This window comes from Sceloporus undulatus, chromosome 2 (assembly GCF_019175285.1).
Source record: "Sceloporus undulatus isolate JIND9_A2432 ecotype Alabama chromosome 2, SceUnd_v1.1, whole genome shotgun sequence".
NCBI lineage: Eukaryota > Metazoa > Chordata > Lepidosauria > Squamata > Phrynosomatidae > Sceloporus > Sceloporus undulatus.
The window spans coordinates 287,637,733-287,656,756 of record NC_056523.1 but is presented as its reverse complement, the minus strand read 5'-3'; the positions used below and the strand labels follow the sequence as shown (position 1 = coordinate 287,656,756).

The following is a 19,024-nucleotide window of genomic DNA, read 5'->3' as shown; positions in this document are numbered from 1 at the left end:
ACCGCTGTTTCATGTAAAGAAGCATATACAACATCCAGGACCTACTTTGCCATACTCCTTAGATTAATTTTAATAAGAGGATTATGTGGTTGGATGCACCACTGCAAGTGCTTTGCCTATACCTTAGGCTACATCAACTGAAACTCATCCCAAACAATTGGACTAGACACAACATTGTATACTTCAGTGAAACCTAGCACTGTAGCAGCAGCAAGGTCACTGGCAGAGCTGAGTGATGTTTATCCTCAAAGTGCTTACACACCATCATTGTTTACTACATTTACATACTCAGCAAACAATAACTCTTCAGCCAATGAACTCATACAAACATTTAGGTAGGCATAGAGGAGGACTGTATTTCACCATGATCATACCACAAATATTTCTCCAATGAAGTAACCTTACATGGCAAATTTTGGTCTTTCAACACCTTATCATAAAACACCTCACACTCCATGACACACACAAAAACATTTTTTTTGACAACCACAATTTTAAACAAGGAACTTCAAACCATTTTCCACAACATAACAGGGCATTTTTCTTGAAAAGGGGACAAAAATGGCATTTATATTAAAATGATGGGATAGTCTGGAAATATAAAAAAAGACAGCACTGTCTTGTTTCAAATGGTACATGGTGAGGCCTATATAATGTGGAGGTTTGTTGTTAACCACGTTGGAGTGGATTTCAACTCATGGCAACCCTGTAGAAGAGACATCTCCAAGGCCCACTGTCCTCCACCACTCTGGTTTAGTCCTGTCAATTCATATTTATGACCTCCTTAGTACAGTCCATCCATCTAGCAGGCAGTTTTCCTCTCTTTCTATATCCCTCCACCTATACAAACATTGTCTTTTCTAATGAGTTATTATACCTCCTCATGATGTGGCCAAAGTACAACCACCTCAACTTTATTACCTTGACTTCCAGGGGGACACTGTAAGGAAAAAGTTGGCAGCCTGAGCTTTCCTAGATGTGTGTCTACTTCCTCAGATGCATTTGGTGGAGTGGAAGCCAGGGACAGACATATATAAGCCATTCGGGTGTGTGTTTGTGTGTATGTGTATGTCCCAGGCTTCCACTCCACCAAATGCATCTGAGGAAGTAGACTGAAGTCCAGAAAAGCTCAGGCTGCCAACTTCTTTCTTCCAGTTAATCTACTTCCTCAGATGCATATATGCCATTGGTATGTAAATGTCATTCTCACTCACACACCAATGGCATATATATGCCTGTCCCTGGCTTCCTCTCCACCAAATGCATCTGAGGAAGTAGACTTAAATCTAGGAAAGCTCAGGCTGCCAACGTCTCTCTCTCAATGAGTCTCAAAGGGGGCTGTAAGAGCTCTCTAGTGGCCCCCAAACTGTGCCCTTTAATAAGCGATTTTGGACTTCATTTCCCAGAAGGCTCAGCCACGTTGGCCAATGGCCTGGGACTCTGGGAGCTGAAGTCCAAAAGCCTTAAAGGGCACCGGCGTTTGGGGACCGCTGTTCTAGGCTGATGGCGCCTGGGAAAGGCAGCGAGGCCTCCCCGCCTGTAGAGGGCAGCAGCACCGAGGCTGAGGAGGAGGCCTCTGAGGGAAGAAGGCGGCGGCGGTGGCGACCAAGCGAGGCCTGCGAGGGAGCGTTGGCTTCGGGCCTGGAGGAGGGGGAGGCCTGATGGCTTCCCGCGGCGAGGAGGAAGGGGTGCTCTTCAGGCGAGGGGCCGGGCAGGTAGAGGCATCGTGGGCCTGCGAGGCCTTTCTGACTCAGGGAACCACGAGGCGGAACTACCCTTCAGCCTTCTTCCCCTGAGGCTGAGAGAGGGCGACTTCGCCCCAGGGTCGCCCAGAGGGTTTCCATGGCTGAGCCAGGATTTGAACCCTGGGCCCAGAGTCCAGCCCTCAGTCAGACCACTAGGCCGCCCTTCCGTTTGGTGCAGGCCGAACCCTTTGGGAGAGGATCCCCCTCTTCTGGCAGGAGATTAGCCGCTCCATTCTCGAGAAACAACGGAACCCCACGAGGCCTCCCTTTGGAGCCATCCTGGCATTAATAGGCATCAGGATGCAGGCAGTGGCGCCTAGTGGTTTGGGCGAGGGACTGTGACTCTGGAGACAAGGGCTGAGCCATGAGGAGGACCCATTGGGAGACCTTAGACAGAAGGCCATGCTGCCTCGGCCTCAGAGGATGGAAGGAGCAAGCCACCTCCGAAGAAACCTTCCCAGAAAGTCCCAGGAGGGGTCAGCCTTAGGGCTGGAAACGGCTTGAAGGCCCCCAACAGCAATCAAGCAGAGATGATATCTATACAGATAATATATGGTCCATACATGGTCAGCCCTCCCTATCCATGGATCTTTATCCAAATATTCCAGAAAGATACACATTCCAGAAAGTAAACCTTGATCCTCTGGGAAGAGGCAGGATGTAAATTAAAAATATTATTATTATTAGTAGTAGTAGTATTAGTATTATTTTGCCACTTTACCCCTTTGTATATAGCAGGACTTGAGTACCCATGGATTCAGGTATCCAGAGGCGGTCAGGGGGCCAAACCCAGAGGATACCAAGGTCCCACTGTACACTGGGAGAGAGCCATTGTGGTGGTGTGGTTTTTAGGCATTGGGCTACGACTCTGGAGACCAGGGTTCGGATCCCCCCTCAGCCATTGAAAGCATTCAGCCTCAGGAAGGCAAAGGCAGACCCCTTCTGAATAAATCATGCCAAGAAAACCCTGCGATAGGCTCAACCATCAGTTGACAATAACATGTACACAACAACAACAACAACAAACAGAGATAGTCTTGGTGCACTGAAGAAGGCAATCTGTAAACTCTTGAATTTTAAACCTTTCTGTAATTTAAAAATAACCTTGTGTATTTTTTCTTTTTTCATCCCTACAGAGTGATGATTCAGATATATGGGATGATACAGCACTCATAAAAGCATATGATAAAGCAGTTGCATCCTTCAAAGTAAGCACAACTTGAGTACAACTTGGGAGTTGCTGCTGTGGGGGAAAACCAACTTACTCAAGCATATACACTTGTCCCTCCATATTCACAAGGGTTAGGGGCACAAGACCCCTATGAATATGGGGGGAAAGCAAATAACAAAAACACCATGTTTTTACCTGAGAGGACACCTTCCTAGGAATCTCTAGGTCCTCCAGTGCAACTCTGTGGTCAACGTCCGACAGACACTGACCATAGAAATGCACTGGAGGAGCTACAAAGTATTCAGCTACAGAATATACAGAGTAGTCTCTCTAGAATCTCTAGGTCTTTCAGTGCAACTTTTAAAGTTGACCACAGAGTTGCACTGGAGGACTTAGATATTCCTAGAGAGAACATATTAATCAAATCCATGAATTATCAAAGCTGCAAATATCAAAGCCACAAATATGGAGGGATGAGTGTATAGTAGTTCCTCTTTTCTGTGCATGAGTAGGTAGAGTGAAAGCAAAAATAAAAGGAATGGAAGGAAGGAGTAGAAAATTGCACCTGAATACTAAGCAGAATGCCATTAGCAAGACCTGCAATACAAAATCCACAGGTGCACTTTCATAATGCAGCGATATAGTTTCAAGGAAAGCTTTGCCTGTTCAGTCTCTCAGCTGTTTAAGGTATCAGGCCAGTTTCAGGAAGGGCACTGTGTATATAATTAATTCCTTATTTCCCCCCATTTGCGATGGGGAACTGGAGTCTTGCCAGAAGAAGCAAGTTGCTAGACAAGAGACTAGGTTCACTAACTCAAAATGAGGGAAAGAGGGATGCTTTGTGGGGATCTGACTGTCACAGGCATCACACATGCATTTAGCTGTGGTCCCGACGTGGAACAAATGTAGAAATACATATTCCAAAAGGAAATTCAAAATTCAAGTTTTTACTAATCTGCTTGAATACAGATTTAGATTTTGTATAATTGTCATTTAACACCTTCATTATCAAGGAAATGCAGTAGGAATTTATCTGGTAATCTTTGGCGATGTCAAGAACTTTGGGAAAGCGATGGTACCAGAAATTTAATTCAATAATTATCCATTTAATTCTAGTGCTTAGAACACTGTATATAAAAGATTGCATTTCAAAGAAGTATTGCCATATTTTAACTAATTTTAAATTGTTGGTCGACAAGACGTTGCTTTTAAATAGAAAACAATGGAAGGACTAAATATCTGTGATTGAATAAGATTGGACTTGGAATGGCTTGCATGTTGAGAAAGAAAAGAAGGACTTCACAACATAGCCATTGTTTTCCAAACTTTTTGAAATAGTTTTTTCATCAAAGTACATTTAATTTGATCAGATCTTTAAGCTATGGACTAACAGTTGTTTTCTTTGGGGTTCCTTGGAAGTTAGAGTTTGTATAAATGAGTTTTTATTTTTCAGCTAGATAGACTAAATCACTAATATCAAATGCTATGAATGCATAATATAGGTATATGTTGAATAATATTGAAAAATAGCTGTAATTTGGGAATCAAAAGTGGAGGTAGCTGAATTAGGTTTTTTAAAACTCTCAAATATTTTCTCTTAAATTTTTCTAACAGAATGCTTTGAAGAATGGTGACTGTTCAGAGTCTTTGGATAAGACTGAACAAAACGCTGGAACAAAAAGAAAAAACAATAAGAAGAACAAAAGTAGGAAAAAGAGTAATGCTGCAGCACAAAAACAGGTTATTTTTAAAACAAAAACTGATAAAATGCATTGTTTAGAATCACTCTTTTTTAAATATAAAATTAAGATCTAATCCTTTTCAATACAAGAGTTGCTCCCAGATATAAAATGAAAGCATAGGAACCCAAACTGTTAGTCACCTAATTGCCATTGTACATGAAAATTTATGGAGAAATACCAAAAAGCCTGGTATTAACACAGGCCTCTGTTTTTGTCATGGATTCAGATCTGTTCTAGAAATGAGAGCAATATTTACATTACTGTATGATACTAACATCAAATATAATAGACTTAAAGAATGCATTGGACTGGCCACATGTTCTAGGCTTAGTTCAAGGTCATCTTTCGGCCTTTGAGGGAGAGAGCAGGCCGGCCCAGCGTCCTCAGGGGCTGGCCGGAAGACAGAGTGCTCTCCTCTCAGAACTGGTTCATCTTTGGCCGTTGAGGGAGAGAGCAGGCTGGCCCAACATCATCAGGGGGCTGGCTGAAGACAGAGTGCTCTCCCCCATAACTGTCATTTTCGGCCATTGAGGGAGAGAGCAGGCCGGCCCAGCGTCACAGGGGCTGGCCTGAAGACTGAGTGCCCTCCCTCCATAACTGTCATCTTTCGGCCGTTGAGGGAGAGAGCAGGCCGGCCCAGCGTCATCAGGGGCTGGCCTGAAGACTTGAGTGCCCTCCTCCTCCATAACTGTCACTTTCGCCGTTGAGGGAGAGAGCAAGGCCGGCCCAACGTCATCAGGGGCTGGCCTGAAGACTTGAGTGCCCTCCCTCCATAACTGTCATCTTTCGGCCGTTGAGGAGAGAGCAGGCCGCCAGCGTGCATCAGGGGCTGGCCTGAAGACAGAGTGCCTCCCTCCAAACTGTCATCTTCGGGCCGTGAGGGAGAGAGCAGGCCGGCCCAGCGTCTCAGGGGTCAGGGCTGGCCTGAAGACGAGTGCCCTCCTCCATAACTGTCATCTTTCGCCGTTGAGGGAGAGAACAGGCAGACCAGCGTCATCAGGGGCTGGCCTGAAGACGAGTCCCCCCTCCATAACTGTCATCTTTCGGCCGTTGAGGGAGAGAACAGAGCAGGACCAGCGTCATCGGGCTGGCCTGAAGACGAGTGCCTCCCTCCATAACTGTCTCTTTGGGGCCGTTGAGGGAGAGAGCAGGCCGGCCCAGCGTCATCAGGGCTGGCCTGAAGACTGAGTGCCCTCCTCCATAACTGTCACTTTCGGCCGTTGAGGGAGAGAGCAGGCCGGCCCGGTCATCAGGGCTGGCCTGAAGACTGAGTGCCCCCCTCCATAACTGTCATCTTTCGGCCGTTGAGGGAGAGAGCAGGCCGGCCCAGCGTCTCAGGGGCTGCCTGAAGACTGAGTGCCCTCCCTCCATAACTGTCCTTTCGGCCGTTGAGGAGAAGAGCAGGCCGGCCCAAGCGTCACAGGGCTGGCCTGAAGACTGAGTGCCCTCCTCCATAATGTCATCTTTCGGCGTTGAGGGAGAGCAGGCCGGCCCAACGTCATCAGGGGCTGGCCTGAAGACTGAGTGCCCTCCCTCCATAACTGTCATCTTTTCGGTCGTTGAGGGAGAGAGCAGGCCGGCCCAGCGTCATCAGGGGCTGGCCTGAAGACTGAGTGCCCTCCCTCCATATGTCATCTTTCGGCCGTTGAGGGAGAGAACAGGCCGGCCCAGCGTCATCAGGGGCTGGCCTGAAGACTGAGTGCCTCCCTCCATAACTGTCATCTTTCGGCCGTTGAGGGAGAGAGCAGGCGGCCAGCGTATCAGGGGCTGGCTGTAACAGAGTGCCCCCCTCCATAACTGTCATCTTTCGGCCTTGAGGGAGAGAGCAGGCGGCCCACGTCATCAGGGGCTGGCCTGAAGACTGGAGTGCCCCCCTCCAAACTGTCATCTTTCGGCCTGAGGGAGAGAGCAGGCCGGCCAGCGTCATCAGGGCTGGCCTGAAGACAGAGTGCTCTCCTCCATAACTGTCATCTTTCGGCCGTTGAGGGAGAGAGCAGGCGGCCCAGCGTCATCACGGGGCGGCCTGAAGACAGAGTGCCCTCCCTCCATAACTGTCATCTTTCGGCCGCTTGAGGGAGAGAGCAGGCCGGCCCAGGTCATCAGGGGCTGGCCTGAAGACAGAGTGCCCTCCCTCCATAACTGTCATCTTTCGGCCGTTGAGGGAGAGAGCAGGCGGCCCAGCGTCATCAGGGGCTGGCCTGAAGACAGAGTGCCCTCCCTCAATAACGTCATCTTCGGCCGTGTTGAGGGAGAGAGCAGGCCGGCCCAGCGTCATCAGGGCTGGCCTGAAGACAGAGTGCCCTCCCTCCATAACTGTCATCTTTGGCCGTTGAGGGAGAGAGCAGGCCGGCCCAGCGTCATCAGGGGCTGGCCTGAAGACAAGTGGCCCTCCCTCCAAACGTCATCTTTCGGCCGTTGAGGGAGAGAGCAGGCGCCAGCGTCATCAGGGGCTGGCCTGAAGACAGAGTGCCCTCCCCCTAACTGTCATCTTTCGGCCGTTGAGGAGGAGAGCAGGCCGGCCAGCGTCATCAGGGGCTGGCCTGAAGACAGAGTGCCCTCCCCCATAACTGTCATCTTTCGGCCGTTGAGGGAGGAGCAGGCCGGCCCAGGTCATCAGGGGCTGGCCTGAAGACAGAGTGCCCTCCTCCATAACTGTCATCTTTCGGCCGTTGAGGGAGAGAGCAGGCCGGCCCAGCGCATCAGGGCTGGCCGAAGACAGAGTGCCTCCCTCCATAACTGTCATCTTTCGGCCGTTGAGGGAGAGAGCAGGCCGGCCCAGCGTCATCAGGGCTGGCCTGAAGACAGAGTGCCCTCCCTCCATAACTGTCATCTTTCGGCCGTTGAGGGAGAGAGCAGGCCGGCCCAGCGTCATCAGGGGCTGGCCGGAAGACAGAGTGCCCTCCCTCCATAACTGTCATCTTTCGGCCGTTTGGGAGAGAGCAGGCCGGCCCAGCGTCATCAGGGGCTGGCCTGAAGACAGAATGCTCTCCCTCCATAACTGTCATCTTTCGGCCGTTGAGGGAGAGACAGGCCGGCCCAGCGTCATCAGGGGCTGGCTGAAGACTGAGTGCCTCCCTCCATAACTGTCATCTTTCGGCCGTTGAGGGAGAGAGCAGGCCGGCCCAGTGTCATCAGGGGCTAGCCTGAAGTACAGTGTATCTTAATTGTAGATTTTTCTTGTACTGTATATAATTTTCTTGTACACCACTATGATCTATTTGGAATAGCGGTTTAAAATAAAACATATTTATTATTATTATTAAGGTGTTTGTGAATACACTTAACACCCTTAGCTGCTTGGGACCTCGATACTTTAGGGAGTATCAATTTGTTCAGATGAGACAGAGATATCCTCAAGGGAGGTCTACTGTGAGTCCCACTGATGAGGACAACGTACTGTGTAAGTGGGACCCCAGTTGTGAAATACTTCCCTTGGCTGTACAAGTGGCACAAACTGGCTTTGTTTAGGCACAAGTAAAACACAGAAATGATATAGCAGTCTTACATTTTAAATCCCCAGGTCAGTAAAAGTGTCTTAAACTGCATCTGAAAACATTGTAAATTGGTTCCAGGCACTTTTTCTAGAGAGATTCCAAGGCTATGCCACTGTTGCTGAAAAGGCTTTACTTACATAGCACTTTCCAATAGAAGACACTTGTGGTCTAGAACATTTTTATACACAGTCAGTATGAATTACACAGGCAGTTCTTGATACATTGGAGTCCCAAAGCCATTTTGGTTTAAAGGAACATCGAACATAAGCTGGGAATGAATAAAAACGTGCAGTTATTCCTGGAAACGAGTAAAACACCAAGCAGGTTTTAAAAAATAAAAAATAGAGTAGTACAGTCCGTCCTTGCCTTACGCGGGGGATCTGTTCCGGATCCCGCACGTAAGGTGAATTCCGCCTATGCTCGAGCCCCATTGGAAACAATGGGGCTCGTGTGCGGTGGCGGCGGGAGCGCGCGGGGCGCAATGGGTGCATGCGCCCATTCAATGAATGGGACGCGCCGCCCCGCGCGTGTCCCGCGGCTTGAGCGCATATGCTCAAGGCCGTGTATGACGTGCCCGCGTATGGTGCGGGCGCACTGTATGAGTTACTCTGAGAGCCAGCATAGTTTACTGGTTTGAGCATTGGACTGTGACTCTGGAGACCAGGGTTGGAATCCCTGCTCAGCCCTGAAAACCCACTGGGTGACTTTGGGGAATTGCATTGCCTCAGCCTCAGAGGTCAAAGGCAAACCCTCTCTGAACAAATCTCGCAAGAAAACCCATGATAGGTTTACTTATGAGGGTCACCATAAGTCAAAAATGACTTGAAGGTACACTACATAGCATGAGCTATACTGGCAGAATGTTTAAATTGTGGTAGCCTAATCCTACAGTAATTGAAGCTTGCAAGGCTAGCTTGCAAATCTTTTACACTGTGTGTATGAATGTGCCTTCATGTCGCCTGTCAACTTATGATGACACCATGAATTTCCTAGGGTTTTTTCTTAGGGAAGTGTATTCAGAGGTGGTTTTGCCATCCTTCCTCTGAAAAGATCTGGAAACCATTCTGTAGGAGGGGTGGCTTAGGAAGGTATGCTTAGCTGGAGAAGAGAAGATGAGAGGTGATATGATAGCTGTGTTTAAAACATTTGAAAGCATGTCATTCTGAGAGGGGCAAGTTTGTTTGCTGCAGCTCAGAGAATAAGACCTGGGGCAGTGGATACAAAACAGGAAAATAGATTCCACCTCACCATTAAGAACTTTTGACAATAAGAGCTGTTTGACAGTGGAGTACACTACCTGGAGTGTGGTGGAGTCTCCTCCTCAACCTCTTGGAGGTTTTTAAACAGAAGCTGGATGGCCATCTGTTGTTCCTAAAAGAATAAAATTATGTCATATGCACTATATTCATTTATTCAGGAGAAAAATAAGTTTGTATATGGGGCAAAGGGAGAAGTTGTTTCATTACAACATGAACATAAATTTCTTTTTCCTCCATGCAGTGGAGAATTGGTGATGCTTGCAGTGCAGTTTGGTCGAAGATGGCAACATGTACCAAGCACTATTACCTCAGTTAACTGGAAGAAAGGGACTTGTGTTGTCTATAAAGGATATGGAAATCGGGAAGAGCAAATCTGTCAGATCTTCTACCACCTGAAGACACTGAGGGACAAATGAAGAGAGAGTGCTGCTGAGGTAAATACAAAATGTATGCCTCGCTGAGATGGGAAAAAAAGCTATAGGTATTGCAGAGGTATTAGAAGTAATCTGGGAAGGACATAAACCTAATACAACATAAAGATGGAATTGTACTTCTTTTTGTTTGATCTTGAGCTTTGTGCATGGTTTCAGTTGAACTAAGAAAAATGCTTAGAAAAGTGTTTTTGAAACCCATTGTATTTATTAGTATCTTGGTATGATGTGGTTTTGGTTCTTATTTATGTAGGCAACTACTGCGCTGCTGCTCTTCTGAGTTTGTCCAGATGATTAATGGCAAGTTGCTCAAATTGTGATAAGCATACCGTATTTTCCAGCATAAGACAACTGGGCATATAAGACAACCCCCCAACTTTTCCAGTTAAAATACAGGGTGCCTGGGTACGAAATTAATCGTCCCTGTCCGGTTCGTACCCGAAAGCGTTGAAGCCGATTGCATAGGCGCTATGGGAAAACCGGATCCGTGCAAAAAGCCGAAAAAGCACCAAGTTTTTTGTTACCCGAAAAACATCGTAACCCAAAATATTCCCTTGGGATTTTTTTCGTATCCGAAAATTCGTAACCTGGGTATTCGTACCGGGTACACTGTATGGTTGGGATGTACTACCGTATAAGAATACCCTCTCAATGCCACCCAAATAAATTTTTTTAAAAAATCAGATTTGATTTTAATATGATATTTAAATTCAAATACTTATGAATGCAGGTCCTTAGCAGGAAAACCTTGTTGTATACAAAGCCTGCTTGGACTGGTCAGCTCTCCCTGCCTGCCCAGTGCTCCCTGTCTCCAATACTATCAGAATGGTAGCTGCTTTCATATGATTGCCGCATATGGGTGGGATGAGGCCAGGCCGTTTTTGAGCTCCCCCCACTATATGCGGCGACTGCAGATTCTCCAGTCTGGCTCGGAAGTTCAGCACTGCCCTTAATGACACCCGGCGTAAAGACACCCCCAACTTTTGAGAAGATTTCCTGGGTTAAAAAGTAAGTCTTAGCGCCCAGAAAATACAGTAATTTATTTTCATTTGGCTCCCTTTGAGGTTATCTTAAAGATTTTACTGTGCTTTCAGCTTTTCTGCTGAATTGGAAAGCTAGTGTGTATAGTCCAACAACAAAAGTTCTGCTTACTTAAAGTTTAGCTTAAACATTGTCTTAATGTTCAGATCTCCAAAATTATACTGTGTGTTTTTTAAAATCAAGATTAGAAGGGAAGATAGATCCAAGCAACAGAATTAAGTAGAAATGGCTACAAGGGCAGATAAGTATGAGATAGGGCAAGACTCTTGAAATTCGATAAAAATAGGGAAGAAGGTGAATTGCTTTGGAAAAGCAAGTTATGGGAGGTATAATATGAGAACAGAAGGAGTGTGATGTGCATTTGAGTTTTCTTTAGTTGTAGCTAGCCCATAAATATGGTTTGGAAAAGTATCTGTCATAAATTCTAAATTATACTTATTTTTCTAGAATGAAAATGAGACTCAGTATTCTACAGACGAAAGTGACCTCTCCTTTCAGTCACCTGGTAAACACGGTCATACAAAACAGGCACACTGGAATTCCCAGTTTCCTCCACCACCAATACCCAGTACTGGCAGGGTAAGCATAGAAAGAAAACTAAAAATCTTTATATTACTACAGGGTAGTGTTGACAGACGTTTTAGGTAATTGCTTTACCTTTTTCTTTAGAAATTGAATTGAAAATGCCATTATTTTAATAGACAAGGCACTAGTTTGGCGTTTCATGGGATGTAGTTTAGTGGTAAAATATATTGCTTGGATGTAAAAAAGATCCAGATTCAATCCCTGTTTTTTCTCAGATAAGACTGTGACAGATTCCTGTCTAAGAGATATTGCTGTCAGTTTGTTGAGAGAGTGCTGAGTCAGTGGTCTGACTTAGGACTATACTATGATATTGAAATAAATGCAGAAGAAGTCCTGCCCAGTAGTTCAGGCTATAAAAGTTAATGAATGGAATTCACTATCACAGTTTCAGATAAATAATCTTGAGTTACACATCCATGGCTGTTCTCTGATTAATATTTAGAGTCCCTTGTAAAAATTCCCCCAATCCTATTTTACTGGGCAGAAGCTACTGCAAGCAACAAGGATTTATTCTATCAGTTGGGGTACAGCATACTGACATTTCCAACTCCATTCCTGTCAGCAATCTTCATTATGAGGAGGAATTGAAGCAGGGTTCCTGCTTCTGATTGTCGCGCTGGAAGGAGCAGGGTGGAAACATTAGTATGCTGAGCCCCGATGAACAGTAGGGGAGACAGAGTGCTATGTCACTCGTAGCAGCTACTGCCTGGTAAAACAGAATTGGGGATGTTGGGTGGGAGATGCTACTTAGTTAACTTGCTTAACCAAGTAGTTTATGTATCCTTAAACATGCTTACAAACTGCTGGGAGTTTTCAGAATAAGAATGGGGAAGTCCCACCTGTAGCAGCTTCCTGTGTTTCTGTGCTGGGGATAAAAGAAGAATTGAGTGTGAGGCTTCAATGCTACTGCTTATACTGTATACAAAGCCGAAGTAGTGTGTTTTAGTTCAGAGTTATATGAATATGTGTTGTGCTTGAAAGTTTTGAGAAAAGCTTGTCAAAAACATGGTAACTTTGGGGCTGCTAACAGTTTATTCAGGTATTGTAACATGGTTGTAAAATACGTAAGAATTGTTACACATTTTTCGAGTGTGGTTCTGTTGTTATCTTTTGCATGTTAAATTTTGCAACTGTTGGTATAATGAAAATCTTCTTTTCTTGCCTTTGAAACACCAATGTAGTCTGGAATGAAATTCAGTGGACCTCCACCTTTTTTATCAGGCTGGCCTCCATCGTTTCCATCAGGACCACCGGTGAGTGATTGGTAAAAAGTATGGTAAGAAAAAGCATACCAACATGTAGGTTGGTAACCCAATTTCTGAAATGTACTGATAGCAGCCATCTGTTTGCATCATTGCAATAATCTCCCATGCAGGCAAAATGATGATCAAAATTGTATAACAATGATATTTGTGAGAAATGACAAATGTCTGAGTTGGCTTCAGGAAAGAAAGAGGCATTAGGGATTGTACTGTAAACATGTTGGATAATGGAGCACACAAAAGAATTTCAGACGAAACCCTGCCTGTGCTTTATAAATTCTAGCAAAGCGTTTGATTGTATAGATCATGAAAACTATATACTGTTCTTAAAGGAATGGCTGTGCCACGCCATTTGATTTTCTTGATGTGTAACCTGTACTCAAGACAAGAAGTTAACATCAGGACAGACTACAGAGAAACAGAATGCTTTCCAGTTAGCGGGGGTGGGGGGTAAGGCAAGGCTGCATTTTATCACTCTGTCTGTTTAATGTATATGCTGAATGTGAAAATTGGAGGAAGAAACATCAATAATTTAAGATATGCAGATGATACCATGCTATGAGTAAAAAATAGCAAAGACTTGGAACATTCACTGAAGAAAGTCAAGGAAGAAAATGCAAAGGCAGGTTTGCAGTTAAACATTAAACAAACAAAAAATAATGACCACAGATGATTTACATAATTTTAAAGCAGACAAGACATTGAACTAATTCAAGATTTTCTATTCATTGGCTTAGTCAATAATCAAAATGGAGACTATAATCAAGAAATAAGGACTTGGAAGGACAACAATGAAGGAACTAGACAAGATCTAGTATAAATATATATCACTGAATAGTAAAGTTAGGATTGTCCATGCCACTGTAATTCCAATTTTTGTGTATGATTGTGAAAGTTGGACAGTGAAGATAGCTGACAGGAAGAAAATCAGCTCAATTGAAATGTGCTGAAGAAAAATTCTACGGATATCTTCGATTGCGAAGAAGACAAATCAATGGGTCATAGATCAAATCAAGCTTGAACACTCTAAAAGCCAAGTTGACGAAACTGAAACTGTCATACTTTGGCCATGTTATGGGAAGACATGACTCCCTAGAAAAGACAGTAATGCTTAGTAAGGAATATGGCAGTAGGAAAAGAGGAAGACCACACTACAGGTGAATAGCCTCAGTCAAGGAAGCCACAGCCTTGAGTCTGCAAGACCTGGTTACTATAAGTTAAAGTTGACTAGACAGCATTTAACAGTATTCCTCAGTTGTGCAGTAAAATACTACCAGATAGGATGCACAATTGTAGCACTAAAATATGTTTCTTTAACAATATATGTTGGTTATATGTAGGTAAACTATATCTGTTCTGTGGATATATTTCTATTCTGTTTTGTGACTTATTTGTGATTATTTTTTAAAGTTTCCGAGAAGACAACTTAGCCATTTTAGTTCAAAATCTTCTTTATTTTTCTAGTTGATACCTCCTCCTCCTCCCATTCTTAGTCAAGATTCTCCTGATGATGATGAAGCCTTGGGAAGCATGCTGATTGCTTGGTATATGAGTGGTTATCACACAGGCTACTATTTGGTAAGAGATACATCTTTTTTCCCCTTATAAAAATTCAGCTGATTAGATTTTGGATATGTATCTAATGGTACATGGGCTTTATTTTTCAGAAGTTTCTTTGGAAAAGTAAATGTTGCATATGCAAAAATACCAACCCTTTAGATACAGCAACTTAATAAAGATGGGTTTTGAATTTACTTTTTTTAAATGACAGTGAGGACAAAATTACCGTATTTTCCGGCGTATAAGACGACTTTTGAACCCCTTTAAATCTTCTGAAAAGTTGGGGGTCGTCTTATATGCCCTGTATAAGGAGGCCGGAGGGAAACTTTATGGGCCGGTGCACGCGTGCCCAACACCGGCTCTCCAAAGCCTCGGAGGAGGCCAGAGGGCGGCTCCATGGGTCGGCGCGAGCCTGCCCAGCACTGGCCTTCCGAGGCCTTGGAGTCTGGAGGCCAGCCCCATGGGGTGGCGGGCGCGTGCCCAGCGCCGGCCTTCTGAAGCCTCGGAGGCCAGAGGCCGGCTCCATGGGCCGGCGCGAGCCCGCCCAGCACCGGCCTTCTGAGGCCTTGGAGGCCAGAGGCCAGCCCCATGTGGTGGCGGGCGCGCGCCCAGCGCCGGCCTTCCGAGGCTTTGGAGGCTGGCTCCATGGGCCGGCGCGACCCTGCCCAGCACCGGCCTTCCGAGGCCGGAGGCCAGCCCCATGGGGAGGCGGGCGCGCACCCAGCGCCAGCCTTCCAAGGCCTCGGAGGCCGGCTTGAAGGGCCGGTGCCTCAGGTGGTCTTGTACGGTGAGTATATGGTAAACTCTATATTTTTATTTAAATAGTTGGGGGGTCGTCTTATACACCCCGTCGCCTTATACACCGGAAAATATGGTAATCAGCACTTTCTTGGTTGCTGAACTACAAAGCCATGCATGTGCAGGACTTTCTGCTACTGTTTGGTGGACTTTTCGCAATCAACCCCCACATCAGATTTCAAATTATTCCTTAATTTAAAAAATCCATTATGAATACTAAAAAAAGGAATGAGGAGAAAAAAATGAGAAAATAACACAGAATATAGTCAAATTAGACATATATATTAAAATAAGGTGTCTCTATAACTGATAAAAATCTGCTCAAACTTGGTGTCTCTAAGATGAATGTTTATGGATAGATAAAGCAGTGAGATCCTCTAGAAATAATGAGACCTTTTAAAAATAATTACATTTAACCAATTGTACGGATTTGGTAGACAAATATCTTCAAATTAGTCTGTTCCATAACAACACCAACAACAATAATCATCATCCATCTCAGTGTTATCATGAGACTTAAAATAGTTCCTTACTTATACACAGTTCTCCTCTCAGCAGCCTCCTGGTTGTAGGAAAAAGGGGATGGGGTGGGTGCTGCACTTGGCACTTTTGAATGCTCCTGTGCACAGTTGGTTGAGTATCTTAACTGTGATTGCCATGATGTTCAGTCACATGGAATATAGTCATCTGTCAAATTACTTAGATACCAGTATCTTTTCTGAGAAGGGTGGAACATTGAATTTCTGGCTGCATGTCTTGCTATTTACTAGAAGCAGAAAGGATATTGGAGAGAACTTCATTCTTTCTTGGAGGGTTACTAGAGGCACATGTGGCAGTGTCCAAGGCAGGAGATCAAGTTGTGACTCCTCAGATTTTGTTGGGCTGCAGCTGCTCTCAGCCCTAACTTGGCATAGCCAAAGATACAGGGTGATGGGGACTGCAGTCCAACAGCATCTGCAGGGCTATAGATTGCCTACATCAGTCAGTATTGTATAGTCAGACTGCCTTCATAGCAAAGATGAAGCTCTCAGCTGTCCAAAGTCTAGTCAGAACAGGGAAAGGGCCCCTGGGAATAGTGCTGTGCTTGTGAAGAATAATTTTAACCTATTTTGAAATGTATGGCTGTTTGCTGCAAAGTATGGTTAGTTAAAATAGACCACTCAACCTAAATCCAATGATTAACTGCATACCATTTGTTTCTATGTTTTCTTAGAAAATATTCCTGCATCTCATATATGACATGTTCCCTGATAGAAAAAAATGGTGGTCCCCTGTATGAAGGAAATTCTGTCACTAAAAATTGCCGAGTGGCTTAAACAATAAAATAGAGCCTTTCAATTGAAAGTGAAGCATCACTAACTGCAGATTTCTAATTGTGTTTGATTTGATTTTAAGTTAGATTAAGATAAACTTGGCCGGTCAGTTGCAGTGAATGACCATGTCATTACTTGTAGGTACAGAAGAAGAAACAATATAACCCAGTCAACACTTGAATTATTGATGGTGTGAAATAAATCTCTCTTTAGCCCTTGTAAGGCAAAGGCAAACCCACTCTTACCAATTCTTCCCAAGAAAATCTCATGATAGGGTTGTCTTAGGGTTGCAATAAGTCAGAAATGGCTTGAAGGGCACACAACTACAACAAAGCTCTTCTTAATGAAACATTTTTATTTTTTTATTAGAATACTTACATTCTGTCCTATATCATACGATCACAGAATGCTATACAATAAAATCAGTTTAACCAGTAATGCTTGTATTAAAACTCAGGAAATAATTTAAATGGACTAAAACCCTATTAAATAGTTTGAAAACTGAAAATAGTGTAGTTAAAATCAGGTAAAGCAATTTAAAACCATAATTCATATGCAAATTTTGGATGAAATCAATTAGGTCAGAGAGACTTTTAATAAATGTTGTTTTACAGTGGTGCCTGAATGACTGACATTGACCTCAAGGCCTTGACAGTCAGGTTGCCACACCAGGAAAATTTTTCAGTAAACATAAAATCTTGAACACTGTATCTGGAAAACTGCATGGCATTACAGAAGTTGGCACTCTGTCTTCCTTCAGATTCTTGTCTATAGCTTCAAAACAGAGTTGAAGACCATCCTGTTCAGAGAAGCGTTCCCAGGCATTGCATAATTGTCACTTGCTATTTGATGTTCTTTTGGTGCCTGTTTTATCGAACCATTTCCTGTATTGCTATGTACTTTATATGTATTAGCCTACTAGCCCCACCACCTTTCACTTCTCCTTTTATGTCATGTCTTTTTAGATTGTAAGCCTGAGGGCAGGGAACCGTCTAATTAAAAAGATTGTATGTACAGTCCTGTGTACATTTACAGCGCTTTATAAATAAAGGTTAATAATTCACGGAAATTGTACAGACCTCCAAATGTGGTTGAACCACCATTTTGAGCAGCCAAGCCACCAGAGAGTTATGGTTGCAACAGCATGAAAGGCTGCATAATTCCCACTTGTGGAATTATAGGACACTCCAACTAATGTTCCTTCTTTTAATCTGAGAGCTGGTAATTTAACCTCTCTTATTAACTGAAGAACAGAACCAGATTTTAGCACATTTTAATTTCAGTCCCACTAGTATATAGGGGTGCAAAACAATTTGTGCTTCAGTTATAACAGCTCTATATCATTTATTGTGCAGGGCTTAAAGCAGAGTCGAATGGAAGCTGCAATGGGGAGACATGCCCACTCTAAATAACATTGTAAGTATTGTGTTTTGCTTTAGCTTTAACCTGTAAGACAGGGGAGGCTATGCTGGATTTTTCTTGAAGACAGAAGATGGACCCTCAGCTTTGAAACAAAGTTTCTTTTGTGCCATGGCTATGATTTTTTTTCCGGTAGCCAATAGAAATAATAATAACTAAATGAATCAAGATTTGTGAAAAGAGATGGGGAAACCATGCTGTCTTGCTGTGGTGTTAATATTTTTCTAGTCTACATTGTCAGTGTTTAAGAAGAAGGGGTGGTTGACCATCAGAGTTTCACTTTTATGTATTACTGATGCGTAAATTGTCTGGGATGCAACATGATCTTAACAGAGGCAGCATTCGATGATTTGCTAAAATGGTGTCATTTTGCTATCTGGGTCTTTAAATTTAGATTTTAAAAATTCTCCCATAGCGAGCAAGACATTCCACCTTTGCATTGGACAGAAATAAAGTTTTCACTGGTGCAGACATTACCAAATGGATAATCCACAGAAAGAAGTGCAGCTGATACAGTGATTGATAGTGGTGTCCACACTGCTAGCAAGAGTACAGATTGGATGACCCTACTTTTATCTGGCAATCATACCTTAGCAATTGGGTGCCTATTCTGGACTATTGAACAATGCATTTTCATATGAATCCTGATGTATGAGGCTACCACTGGCATTTAAAGTGATCTTCCAAGGCATTGAATATCTTTCCCTTTCTAGCTCTCCAGTGACAATAGGCTGACACTGATGTGTATCACTTTATAGCTGTGGATGGTAATAGTGTTCTGAACAAAAACTGTACAGAGGCGTAAGGATGATTACCAGCAGTTGGAACACTCAACTGGTTTGAAATACTGCTCAATAAAATTATTTTTTCAGCTTGTTTCTCTGTTTATTTTTTGAGAGTTTACAAATTATTTATTTGGGAGTTATAAACATTTTTTACAGTTTAGATGATAATGATTGCATCTGTCTAATGCAAGTGACCTTTAAATCCTTATGTGGTACAGTTGGCCCTTCTTATACACGGATTTTTTATACACGGATTTAAGCATACACGGTTTGAAAATGTTCCAAAAAAGTATAAAGTTACCTTGATTTTCCATTTTTTATAAGGGACACCATTTTGCTATGCCATTACATTTAATGGGACTTGAGCATACACGGATTTTGTTATACACGGGGGATCTTGGAACCAAACCCCAGCGTAT

General features: G+C 43.9%; 1 protein-coding gene across 1 annotated transcript; it reads left to right on the top strand.

The window, feature by feature from the left end:
* Positions 1–1,551: 1,551 nt before the first annotated feature.
* On the top strand, positions 1,552–18,696 carry LOC121922351 (survival motor neuron protein-like). The gene is given in 11 exon segments (XM_042451687.1): positions 1,552–1,715; positions 2,882–2,953; positions 4,531–4,656; positions 9,653–9,699; positions 9,701–9,777; positions 9,780–9,818; positions 11,329–11,462; positions 12,650–12,721; positions 14,195–14,308; positions 17,757–17,817; positions 18,236–18,696. Coding segments are annotated over 10 exon segments (792 nt in total). The 5' UTR covers positions 1,552–1,661; the 3' UTR covers positions 17,814–17,817; positions 18,236–18,696.
* The last annotated feature ends 328 nt before the right edge of the window (positions 18,697–19,024 follow it).